This window comes from Schistocerca gregaria, chromosome 8, assembly GCF_023897955.1.
Source record: "Schistocerca gregaria isolate iqSchGreg1 chromosome 8, iqSchGreg1.2, whole genome shotgun sequence".
NCBI lineage: Eukaryota > Metazoa > Arthropoda > Insecta > Orthoptera > Acrididae > Schistocerca > Schistocerca gregaria.
In genome coordinates this window covers 371,816,039-371,829,074 of record NC_064927.1, presented here as the reverse complement: position 1 = coordinate 371,829,074, position 13,036 = coordinate 371,816,039, and the positions used below count along the sequence as shown (strand labels likewise).

Below are 13,036 nucleotides of genomic sequence, written 5' to 3'. Positions count from 1 at the left end.
CGTGTAGGGCTCCCGCGACCACGCGAAAGTTCCGCAACGCGACTTGGCATGGACTCTACTAATGTCTGAAGTAGTGCTGGTGGGAATTGGCACGGTGAGTTCTGCGAGGCTGTCCATAAGGCCGTAAGAGTACGAGGGGGTGGAGATATCTTCTGAACAGCATGTTGCTAAACATCTCAGATATGCTCAATAATGTTCATGTCTGGGGAGTTTGGTGGACAGCGGAAGTATTTAAACTCAGAAGAATTTTCCTGCAGCCCCTCTTTAGCAATTCCGGCGTATGAGGTATCGCACTGTCTTGCTGGAATTGCCCAAGTCCGTCGGAATTTACAATGGACATGCATGGGTGCAGGTAGTCAGACAGGATGTTTAAGTTCATGCCACCTGTCAGAGTCATATCTAGACATATCAGATGTCCCATTCACTCCACGTGCATACGACCCACCCCACTACAAAAGTGTCCACCAAATTGGACAGCCTCCGCTGACATGCAGGGTCCATGGATTCATGAGGTTGTCTCCATACATGCATATGCCCATCCGCTCGACACGATTGTAAACGAGACGCGTCCGACCACGTTTCTAATCACCAACTGTTCAATGTTGGTGTCGACGGGCCCAGGCGAGGAGTAAGCTATGTGTCGTGCAGTCATCAAGAGTACACACGTGGACCTTCGGCTCCGAAAGACCATATCGATGATGTTTCATTGAATGGTTCGCTGGTTGACACTTGTTGATGTCCCAATTTGCAGCAATTTGCGGGAGGGCAGCAATTTGCGGAAGGGCTGCTCTTCTGTCATGTTGGAACGATTCTCTTCAGTTGTCGTTGGTCCAGTTCTTAAAAATGGTACAAATGGCCCTGAGCACTATGGGACTTAACTGTTGAGGTCATCAGTCCCCTAGAAATTAGAACTACTTAGACCTAACTAACCTAATGACATCACACATATCCATGCCCGAAGCAGGATTCGAACCTGCGACTGTAGGGGCCGCACGGTTCTCCAATTCTTACACTATCTTTTTTTCGGCCGCAGCCATGTCGGAGATTTGATGTTTTACCGGATTCCTGACGTTCACGGTACACTCGTGAAATTGTCGTACGGTAAAATCCCCGCTTCATCTCTATCTCGGAGATGCTGTGTCCGACCGATGGTGCGCCGACTATAAAACCACGTTAAAACTCACATAAATCTTGATACCCTGCAGCATTAACCGATCTAAGAACTGCGCCAGGCACTTGTTATCTTACATAGACGTTGCCGACCGCAGCGCCGTATTCTGCCTGTTTACATATCTCTGTATTTGAAAACAAATGCCTATACCAGTTTCTTTGGCGCTACGGTCTAAGTGTCACTTTAATACACTCTAAAAAGAAAAAGATGACGTATCAAGAAGGAAATAGGTAGATGTGACGCACATTTACAGAATAACAAATGATCACACTTTTAGAAAAGTTCGATGATTTATTTACGAGAAGGCTTTTCACAAACTTATCATCTCAGTAACGCATTGGTCCACCTCTCGCCCATGCAAGCAGTTATTCGCTTTGGCATTGACTGATTTGTTGGATGAGCTCTTGACAGATATTCTGCCGAATTCTTTCCAAAGGCGCGTTGGATGGTCTTAATTCCGAAGTGGTTGGAGGGCCTGGTCAATAACGCTGCAATGGTCTCAGTTCGGGAGAGATGCGGCGACCTTGATGGGCAAGAAAGATTTTGGCAAGCATGAAGGCAAGCAGCAAGGAATATAGAATAAAAAAGGTATGCCAGATTAGCTTAGTGCGCTCTCATTGGTCAGCTCTCATTGGTCACCCGGCAGCCAGACGGCAGCAGTCTCCGTTTGTAGAATATGAGAGATTGCAAAATAACTGATTTCACGTCTCTTCTCTTCTCATGTTGAACACACTTCATGTTAATATTATATACAAGGTTTCTGAAAGAAATGCGTTAAATATTAGTAGCAATGATGATATATCGCCACGCAAAACTAGTGGCCGATGTTCGCATCCGCATTCATGCTCGTGTTTTGCGCATCTGGCTACGGTAAATGTTTTACAGTTGGGCACTGCCTATTTTACACATATTTTTGTAAATGAAGAGACAGTAATCTTCGAACTTACCTTACAAAGCTGATGCAGAAGCTACGTCGAAGATGTTGAAGGCGACGCTGACCAGAGCAAATACTTCCTTGCCGAATTCCGTTTCATTGCATCAATTTTGGCGCTTTTGTTTAAATGTCTAATCAGTATAAAAGTTCTTGTTCTGACATATAGCTGAACTATTTTGCTATTAAGTTCGGGAAATTTCGCCCTTATATGATCTGCTAAGGTTGCCATCACTCTATTACAATGAGAAATATTTGATCCATGAAAAGCAGCAAATGTAATTTATAACTCACGTAATTCAGCAAACCAGCCAGTAGAGGGAGAAATGAGGCCCCTTTTGAAATAATAGTAATCCCGTCTTGCTTCAGACGTAATTCTGTATCAACAACGCTCTGCCTGCTGTATTTCCCAAATAACTGTCAACGTTTTTGCACTTGAATGCTATATATCCTGCTAGATATTTTAAAGCATCATCATTCACGTCTTCACTGGTATACACTGAATCACTGAGCACGAAATCTAAGATCAAGTTTTCGTCATCTGTAGCGACGTCAAATGATTTATACATAAATCACTCGAGAGAAAACGTGCAAAATCTTTCTCTGTTTCATCAGCTGGTGTCGGGTAGTTTTCAGAAGCAGAATTCTCATTTCTGTCCTCTGAAGTCGAAGCACCAGAAGACAAAGGTATTTCACTTGCACTTCCAGTCAGTATCAATAAACGAATACTGCTTTTCACTTCGATAGGAGTGGGATTGTCGTAGAAGACACCAAGGCCACGGATTCTGGAAAAGAAACTTTCCAGACAATCTTGATTAAGTCTGGCTGCCAATATACACTCCTGGAAATTTAAATAAGAACACCGTGAATTCATTGTCCCAGGAAGGGGAAACTTTATTGACACATTCCTGGGGTCAGGTACATACATGATCACACTGACAGAACCACAGGCACATAGACACAGGCAACAGAGCATGCACAATGTCGGCACTAGTACAGTGTATATCCACCTTTCGCAGCAATGCAGGCTGCTATTCTCCCATGGAGACGATCGTAGAGATGCTGGATGTAGTCCTGTGGAACGGCTTGCCATGCCATTTCCACCTGGCGCCTCAGTTGGACCAGCGTTCGTGCTGGACGTGCAGACCGCGTGAGACGACGCTTCATCCAGTCCCAAACATGCTCAATGGGGGACAGATCCGGAGATCTTGTTGACCAGGGTAGTTGACTTACACCTTCTAGAGCACGTTGGGTGGCACGGGATACATGCGGACGTGCATTGTCCTGTTGGAACAGCAAGTTCCCTTGCCGGTCTAGGAATGGTAGAACGATGGGTTCGATGACGGTTTGGATGTACCGTCCACTATTCAGTGTCCCCTCGACGATCACCAGAGGTGTACGGCCAGTGTAGGAGATCGCTCCTCACACCATGATGCCGGGTGTTGGCCCTGTGTGCCTCGGTCGTATGCAGTCCTGATTGTAGCGCTCACCTGCACGGCGCCAAACACGCATACGACCATCATTGGCACCAAGGCAGAAGCGACTCTCATCGCTGAAGACGACACGTCTCCATTCGTCCCTCCATTCACGCCTGTCGCGACACCACTGGAGGCGGGCAGCACGATGTTGGGGCGTGAGCGGAAGACGGCCTAACGGTGTGCGAGACCGTAGCCCAGCTTCATGGAGACGGTTGCGAATGGTCCTCGCCGATACCCCAAGAGCAACAGTGTCCCTAATTTGCTGGGATGTGGCGGTAGGATCCTACGGTCTTGGCGTGCATCCGTGCGTCGCTGCGGTCCGGTCCCAGGTCGACCGTGACGTGCATCTTCCGCCGACCACTGGCGACAACATCGATGTACTGTGGAGACCTCACGCGCCACGTGTTGAGCAATTCGGCGCTACGTCCACATGGCCTCCCGCATGCCCACTATACGCCCTCGCTCAAAGTCCGTCAACTGCACATACGGTTCACGTCCACGCTGTCGCGGCATGCTACCAGTGTTAAAGACTGCGATGGAGCTCCGTATGCCACGGCAAACTGGCTGACACTGACGGCGGCGGTGCACAAATGCTGCGCAGCTAGCGCCATTCGACGGCCAACACCGCGGTTCCTGGTGTGTCCGCTGTGCCGTGCGTGTGATCATTGCTTGTACAGCCCTCTCGCAGTGTCCGGAGCAAGTGTGGTGGATCTGACACACCGGTGTCTATGTGTTCTTTTTTCCATTTCCAGGAGTGTATAAGTAGGTCCCGAATTTTTCATGTTATTGTAAAGTCCAAAAGTGAATTTATTTATATAATGAATCCCTTCTGAAACGGTAGAAGACTGTTTCTTTTTCCTACTCGCATATTAGAACACGTTTCAAGAAATCTTTTAGAGAGTTTTCCTTACTTCTGATATTAAACCCGTAGCCACTTCTAAGGGGAGCTTTCTCATCTTGAGGGTATCTCGAATTCAGCACATCGAAAACATCATTCACGAGCTCAATGAAGCTTCCTTTGCGATCTTTATGCAGAACATATCTCACAGCTTGGGCAGTGCGACGTGAAAAGATCTGTGCAGCCCTTCGGAGTTTCTGACGGTCACGTCCACTAACGTTAAGATGAACCTCCGATATGTGGTGATTGATCGAAAGATCGCTTGTCTGATGTCGAAGAAGATCTTCTATAACCATTTTTGTAATCACAGCACCATCAGGCCAAGTGATTCCGTCATCAAGAAAATGATTTCTTAATAACTTACGCAAATGTAGAACATCAAAATTAACCCAGACCTTTCTGCTATGATCAACAGGGTTTGAAAGGAATGTCTTGGATGTAGCCACACCAAGTTGCTTCCACACATTCATATTTTTTGGTCCCATGTCACCCGTAACAGCTACGATACGGATTCCTGCTGTTGCAACTTCTTTTATGACATTCTGCAACAAATCACTAGACATTGCAACATCAAAGTCATAATACACTCACTGTTTCCATTTTGAAAACAAGCTGCGAACCATGACGACTTGGACATTGTTGTGTGGTCCGAGTACTAAATCGTCGGACGATTCGTAAGTCACACGACCGTCAGCGCTCATCTCGTCGAAGCTTAGGACACCAATTGCCTCTAATGATGTCAACATTTCTGACCTACCTTTAATTAACTCCAAAACTGGATTCAAAATACCTGGTTGGCACTTGAACTGTTTCGTCCATGTCTGGAGTGTTGACCTGCAGGGAAAAGGATGATTCTTCCTTCTCAGGTAGGCATATACTTTAGGAGACAAAGCTCTCAATATGAGAGCATTTGCAATGTCCTCTGAGCACCACTTTACTTTCTTCCTCTTCTCTAACAGACAACGAATTTGTCCTGGTGTGAAAGACTTAAAAAATGTACTTCTCACATCCGAGCATACACATTTGTGCTTCTTAGTGTGAGACACATTACGTTTTATAGTTGTAGCTTGCTTTATAACTTCTTTCATGGACTACATTGTTTGTTCCGGTCGAACATTGTTAACCTTCAAACTAACCAATTCTTTCTTCAGTGCTTGAATTTCCTGGTCTTTTAGTGGAATTAGCGGATCAGTAAGAACGTCTGTGTTTCTAGATTTGTCCAGCTTACTTTTCTTGGGAGATAAAATTTTCAACGTTGAGAGAGCTCTTTTTTTTACTGTTCTAGTGTCACAGCGACGTTCTCTCTCTGTTAGAACACTACCGGTAACATTCGGGGTGCTGGGACCTGGAAATTCGAATATATTTCCGTGCCAATTTGGTAATTTTAGAGACGGAACAGCATTATCCTGTAGCAGTTTCCGTGTAGGTACACCCAACTATTCATTCTGTAAGTCTCGTTTGTAATCGCTTTCACAAAAGTGTTCAGAACAAACTCTTGCATTATTAACATTAATTTTGTCCTCTCGTTTACAACGAGCAATCCATTTACGCTGTTGTTCAACATTTTTTTGGTAAACGATGATACATTACGCCTTCAGTCTTACGTCTACTATTACTACATTCAGCAACTGCACAATAAGACTATTTGTAGACATAATTCCAAGAACGAAGCTACAAGACTCACGGAACAATTCCTTTCCAATTGAACACTTGGCAGAACAAGAATTACACAGAAACTAACGTGTAACACGAACTTACACGCACGCCTTCGATAGAAAAACTGAACGACACCGTTGTAAACAAACTGCAGTAGCTGCTAGGTGACATCACAGCTCGATATTCATCATGGCGGATAAAGGAGTGGGATGTTGCATTTGCACTCCCGTAACAAGCAGTAGAAACTCTCGCTGTGTACGGGAAGAGATAATCTTACTGAAATGTAAGCCCAGGATGGCTTGCCCCGGAGGACAACGAAACAGGGTGTAGAATATCATCCACATAAAGCTGTCCTGGTAGGGTGCCCCGGATGGCAGCCAAAGGCGTCGTTCTACGAAGAGGAATAGTACCCCCAGATCATACTCCTGGTTATCGGGTCGTATAGAGGGTGACGGAGGGTTGGTATCCCACCAATGTCTAGGGCTTCTCCAAACACGTCGTCGGTCTGGAATCTCACTGACTGAAATAGAATTGTTTTCAGAGCTGAGTACCACTTTGAACTGAGTCCGGAAAACTAGTTATTTACATGTCTGTCTCTTACAGTGTCAGACTCCACTAAGCAACCTGATCGTGACGTCACTGTTTGTAGACGAATTTTTAGGTCATAAAATGTAGTAAGTAAAGGGCAATGTATTCCAATATAATGGAAGTGCTATTTGAAGCTCTTTACCTTTTCTTTGATTTTATAATATGCCAGTTAAGTTTAGGGCAATGTATTTTAAGAAAATGATAATCTTAGAGCAAGTTTCTTGTGTTTTTAGGAAATTTTTTTTATGTAATTGAACATTTGCAGTTTGCTGATATTTTTTTCTGGTAGTTGCATGATATGTGGATTGAATTTCTCACACCCATATCAATTTCAAAATGTTTGGGCAGCTATTTTCGTCTTTGAAGTGATTTTTGTGTTATAAATTGTAGTACTGTAAATGAGTATAGATAAAGATGCAGCAGTGCTATGGTTATGGGTAACTGATTATAGGTTTAAGGTAATTGGGTCTGGCTAAAATAACTAGTGGATAAGAGCAGAAATCGCCACCTGGGTTGAGGTCTGCTTACCTAGTGACTATTTCTTGCGTCATAATATATAATAATTAATGTAAGGTGGGTTATGAATTATAGTCATTACGAGAGCTGACATTCTTTAAAGTGTGCTGTCTTCTCCAACTTTACTGACCAATAGGATAATGTCCGTTTTATATTCCTACCATCCAGTTAACCTAGAGAATTGATGAGGGGCGAGAGAGGGGGCGACGTACATAGATTGAGACACTTGTTGCTTACATAATAAGACGTCTCAACAAAGCAGAGATCTGGCAAAAATGCCGTCGGCAGTGGAATACCATCCACCCGACTACTGGCGTTCTGTAATAAAAGTATGACACACCAAATGTAATGCGTACAGAAAGTGTTCTACATCATAAATCGGTGCCAGACTTTGCAAATCATCAGAAAACGGCAAATGGAATAATAGGAGCATGATTTGTTATGAATGGAAAGGCAGAGCATCTGCGTTACTGTGGAAAGTACAGTAATAGTACAGTACAGCAAAGAAAACCAACAAAAATAGTTCAGGTGTATATACGAGCGGCAGAAGAAGAAGACGAAGAAACAGACAAATTATAAGGGAATATGGAATAAGCAACATAGTATGTAACAGGAGATGAAATCTAAGTATAATTGTGACCGGAACGCTGTAGTAATGGAAGGAATAGAAGACAGTTACGAGAGTTCGGTAATAGGAATGAAGGGGAGAAAGACTAATTGAGCTCTCCAATAAATTTCAGCTAATAATAGCGAGTATATTGCTAAAAAATCATGCGAGAAGGTTTCGAAAAAGCCTGTACATGGGATTATACCAGCTACATTACGTGATCCAAAACAAAACCAAAACCAAACGTCAGGGTGAGCAACACTGTGTTTTAAGGAGCACTATCAAACAGATATAAACTCGTGTCAATGTTTAGTAACGAAGAAGAGTAGGCTGAAGTTGAGATAGCCGTTAGGAAAAATGAATGTGTAATTAAGTAAGTTTCTGATGCTGTTGGTATTGCGATAATGATTATCACAGTGAGCACTTCAATTGAAGAAAGTGGGCATATCTAACAACGGAAAGATTCGAAGTTTGGAATACAAAGCTGATGCCGAAGAAATTATGGGCTGGTGCGAGGTGAGCCGTTTGGTGGACTCCGCCCATGGAGAAGAATCCAGTGGGAAGGAAACATTCAATAGCACTGCTGGCGATGTCCGCTGCTCGCTACCTCGTCTTGTTTGCCAGTAAACGCCCAATTTGCAAATTTCCTAGCTGGAGGCACATCTCCAGCGCTGCAGTGTATTATCTGTTTTGAGAAATTGCTCTTTACGCTTGGTCAGCCACCAATCTCATTTCCATAATAGAAACTGCGGTGCGCGGCGAATGTTACTCTTGCTCATCGTAAGTAGATCTAGCAACTATCGCGTGGACTCCAGCTCATAGGTGAGTTGCTGTTTAGCTTGACGAGTAATGCTCCAGGATGCCACACTCCATTTTCCAGCAGAGCGCAAATGCGAAAAAAGAGAAAATATGAAACTGGGAAAGACTCTTCTCATTCTTCTTTAATTTACTTAATATTTTCATCTTTAATGACATTCTTTTTGGGTACATGAACTTATACTAACCATATTTTAGAATTACCTCATAGGTTGAAGGCAAGCAAGAGGGTCATTTCTTGAGAAGAGTTCTGGATAACAAGCACCTTTATAAGGCCATTGGCAGAAAGTCAGATTTTGTTAGAAATTGAAATATGTAATTAGAAAAAGAATGATCTCCAGTAGGAGTTAGAGTGCAGACTATTCCAACATGTCCATCCCAACAGTATTCCTTCCAGAAACCGTTTTTTAATGAAAAATAAAAAGAGTAATTGTCCATTTTGTTCATCGTGAACGGCCGTGATCCACAACTACTATTCAATTACAGCGACAAGAAAGCCACATGGCGACATCACCATTCGTCTGAGGTGTCATCATATTAAGAATATATACGCCACCATACACTACATGATCAAAAGTATCCGGACACCTGACTGAAAATGACTTACAAGTTAGTGGCGCCCTCCATCGGTAATGCAGGAATTCAATATGGTTTTGGCCCACCCTTAGCCTTGATGACAGATTCCGTTCTCAGAGGCATACATTCAGCCAGGTGCTGGCACGTTTCTTGGCCAATGGCAGCCCATTCCACACGGAGTGCTGCCCTCAGGAGACGTACCGATCTCGGTCGGTGATGCCTGGCACGAAGACAGCGTTCCAAAATATTTCAGAGGTGTTCTGTAGGATTGGGGCAGCACTCTGTGCAGGCCAGTCCATTACAGGAATGTTATTGTCGTGTAACCATCCCGCCACAGGCCGGGCGTCATGAACAGGTTCTCGATCGTGTTGAAAGATGCAGTCGCCATCCCCGAATTGCTCTTCAACAGTGGGAAGGCAGAAGGTCGCTAAAACATTAATGTACGCCTGTGCTGTGACAGTACCATGCAAAAGAACAATGGGTGCAGGCCGCCTACATGAAAAACATGACCACTCCATGACACTACCGCCTCCCAATGTTACTGTGCGCACTACACACGCCTGCCGGCACTTCACAGGCTGGCAGATGACGTTCACCGGGCATTCGCCATAACCACACGCTGCCATTGGATGGCCATGTTGTGTACTGTGATTCGTCACTCCACACAATGTTTTCCACTGTTAAATCGTCCATTACTTGCATTAGGCGAGGCGTCGTTGGGCATTTGCCGGCGTGATGTGTGGCTTGTGAACAGTCGCTCGACCACGAAATCCCAGTTTTCTCACTTCCCTCGTAACTGTCATAGTACTTGCAGTGGATCCTGTGATAGTCTGGATAGATTTCTGTCTATTACACATTGCGACCGTCTTCAACTGTTGTCAGTCTCAGTCAACAGACGAGGGCGGCCTGTACGCTTTTGTGCCGTACATGTCCCTTCACGTTTCTACTTCACTATGACATCGGAAAAAGTGGACCTAGGGAGTATGGAATTCTCTCGTACAGACGTATGATACAAGTGACATCCAGTAACCTGACCACATTCGAAATCCGTGAGTTCCGCGATGTCTAAAGAATACTGAAATCGCTGTTACGGAGTACGTGGCAGTAGGTGGGAGTACAATGCATATAACATGAAAAGCGTATGTTTTTTGCGGGTGTCCTGATACATTTGATCATATAGTATATCTCATTGTCTCATTGTGATTATACTGGCTGTGTCATTTGTTACATAATATACAAACACCAAAAAAACCTTTTCCATCACTTCAGTTCCGAGAGATCCGGAAGCTGTAGAGAAAATGGGAATAGACATCAACATAAACATTGTTTCTGCCATTTTTATTGCCGCTGAAAACCTGGAACTTATGGGCTGTCGAACCCCCTCTGTCTAATAGGCGCTGCTCAATCATGGCTGTTTACATCTTTGGGCGGGTTTAGTGAAACCTCTGAACAATCAAAGGGACTGTGTCTGTGGCACAATATCCACAGTCAACGTCTATCTTCAGGAATTCTGTGGACCGGGATGATGCAAAAGGTTTTGTGGTGTGTGTTACAGAGCGTGTGGTTTTTTTAGTAATGTGTTTATTGTACGGTTCTATTTCATGAATTATAATAACAGTATTTTGAAGCTATAAGTTTATGTGACCCGATCCCCGGTTGCTTGTAACAGGTCCCACAAAGACATACTGCAATGGGATTATTGAAATTTATTTGGTGTTACGTTTTAAAATGTGCGACATATCCAGCTTCCTATGAAAATAATAATAATAGTAGTAATAATAATATCAGTACATTCCCCGGATTTAGAGATGATTGCACATATACGTGAGGCTTCTTGCCGAAAGTGTGCTCCCATAGCGTCATTGTCATGATACATTACTGATCTCCAGAGAGGAGGTGTCCAGCATAAGGCTTTGGAGTAAGTCATCGTAGATGCCCTCATCGTCAGCGTCGGGAGACTGTGGCCTTACCTCCAGTCCCGCAACAACAGGTTTACTATAAATGTTTTTCAAAGGTGTGACATTAATTCAGGATCAGCTACTCAGGATGATACAATAGAGGGGCCATCGGGGCAGCCCACGTTGAGGAAGGATAAATAGCACAATTCTGTATAGTTCATAGCAGTTCTTATGATTTAGCTAAGAGGTTACCTTGTTAAGATCCACACTCGGAACTTTTCATCAAATTTAGCCTCTATCTTGCGATAGAGCAAGATGAGAGGCATTATTTTTCGAAAGCTGTGATTCTCACTATTAAAACTTTACATACGGCAAGGAAATGGTCAGATAAAGGATCTGATGAGGGTTCCGGCTTTCAGTTGAAAATTGCTTCGATAAGTTCCGAAGTGTTAAGGAATACCACTCAATCCATGATAAGGAGATTGTAGCACTGCATTGATACCAATGGTCATCACTTCGAACACTTTCTGTAAATGGACGTTCATGCCGCCTATTTGACCTTCGATGACCTTCAAAGACCTTACTGTTACATATCTTTGGATTCATCTCGATAGCCGCTATCAGAAAATAAATACCATACTATAGCATAAAAAAAAAGTTGCCATCATCTCTTTGATGCGACCCCTCTCAGCAACAAAGAACCAACCTCATATTGTGGCTCCCATTGCCCCATGCAACATTTGTTCCACAAACTTTTCAGCTACTGTCGTACTTTCGGACCTATTCTAGGTGGCAATAGTTAGTGAGTCACACTGTACATATATGTAGTATCAGTTCCTTCAGAGATCTCCTCAGTGCGGATGCACACTAGGCCCGAAAATTTAGTAGAATCGGCGAAATGCTGCGAGTAATGAGAATAGTGAGAAAGGGGCTCTACATTAGTAGCGTGTGTGGATAGGGTGAGATTTTGGATCCGATATGAGGCGTGCTAGGGCAGTCCATGTAACTGTAATGACCACTGTGTCGAGATGGCTTAGTGTTCAGAGCATCTGCCAAGTAAGCATGAGTCACAGGTTCGAATCCCCCGCATCCGGCACAGATTTTCAATCTTCCCCATTGACTTAAGTCAATGCCCATTCACAGCCAAGAAATGTCCGTGATTCCCTTGAGTCTTAGCGCACCCGGCCTGCTATCCTTCGGACATGTAGGAAAGAACAGACACTACATATATGATTTTCGCTTGGATTACTTGAGTGCAAATGAAAACTCCGACAATGCACTGCCTTCTTATACGTTGTGTAAGCGCTTCTACCGTCATTGTGCATACACATATCTCTGTCCCATGACCTTTGTCGCCAACCGAGGTGGCCGAGCGGTTCTAGGCGCTATAGTCTGGAGCCGCGCGACCGCTACGATCGCAGGTTCGAATCCTGCCTCGCGCATGAATGTGCGTGATGTCCTTACTTAGTTAGGTTTAAGTATTTCTAAGTTCCAGGGGACTTATGATCACAGATGTTAAGTCCCATAGTGCTCAGAGCCTATTTGAACCATTTGACCTTTGTCACCCCATTGTATGTGCCATACCAGGGCCGAGAAGGTTAAGACAAGAGCAATATGGACTGCGCAGAGCTAAAAGACGTGTGGGTGGGGACTGCACAGGAATCTACGACGTGCCGGCGGCGGTGGTGGCGCTGCTGTCGCTGTGCTACGGCTCCATCTCGGTGCTGGCCGTGGTGGGCAACGCGCTCGTCATGTGGATCGTGGCCACGTCGCGCCGCATGCAGAACGTCACCAACTGCTTCATCGCCAACCTGGCGCTCGCCGACATCGTCATCGGCCTCTTCGCCATCCCCTTCCAGGTAGGTTCGCCGTCCGCACCGCCGATACTTTCCCTTTCTTCC

The 13,036-nt window shown here is 44.5% G+C and overlaps 1 protein-coding gene across 1 annotated transcript in view; it reads left to right on the top strand.

Annotated features, from left to right (window-relative positions):
- Positions 1-13,036, top strand: part of LOC126284291 (prolactin-releasing peptide receptor-like) — an 842,768-nt gene that overhangs the window by 481,611 nt on the left and 348,121 nt on the right. Inside the window, exon 3 of the mRNA XM_049983121.1 lies at positions 12,795-12,994. Coding sequence (XP_049839078.1) covers positions 12,795-12,994 — 200 coding nt within the window. The remainder of the gene's footprint in view (positions 1-12,794; positions 12,995-13,036) is intronic.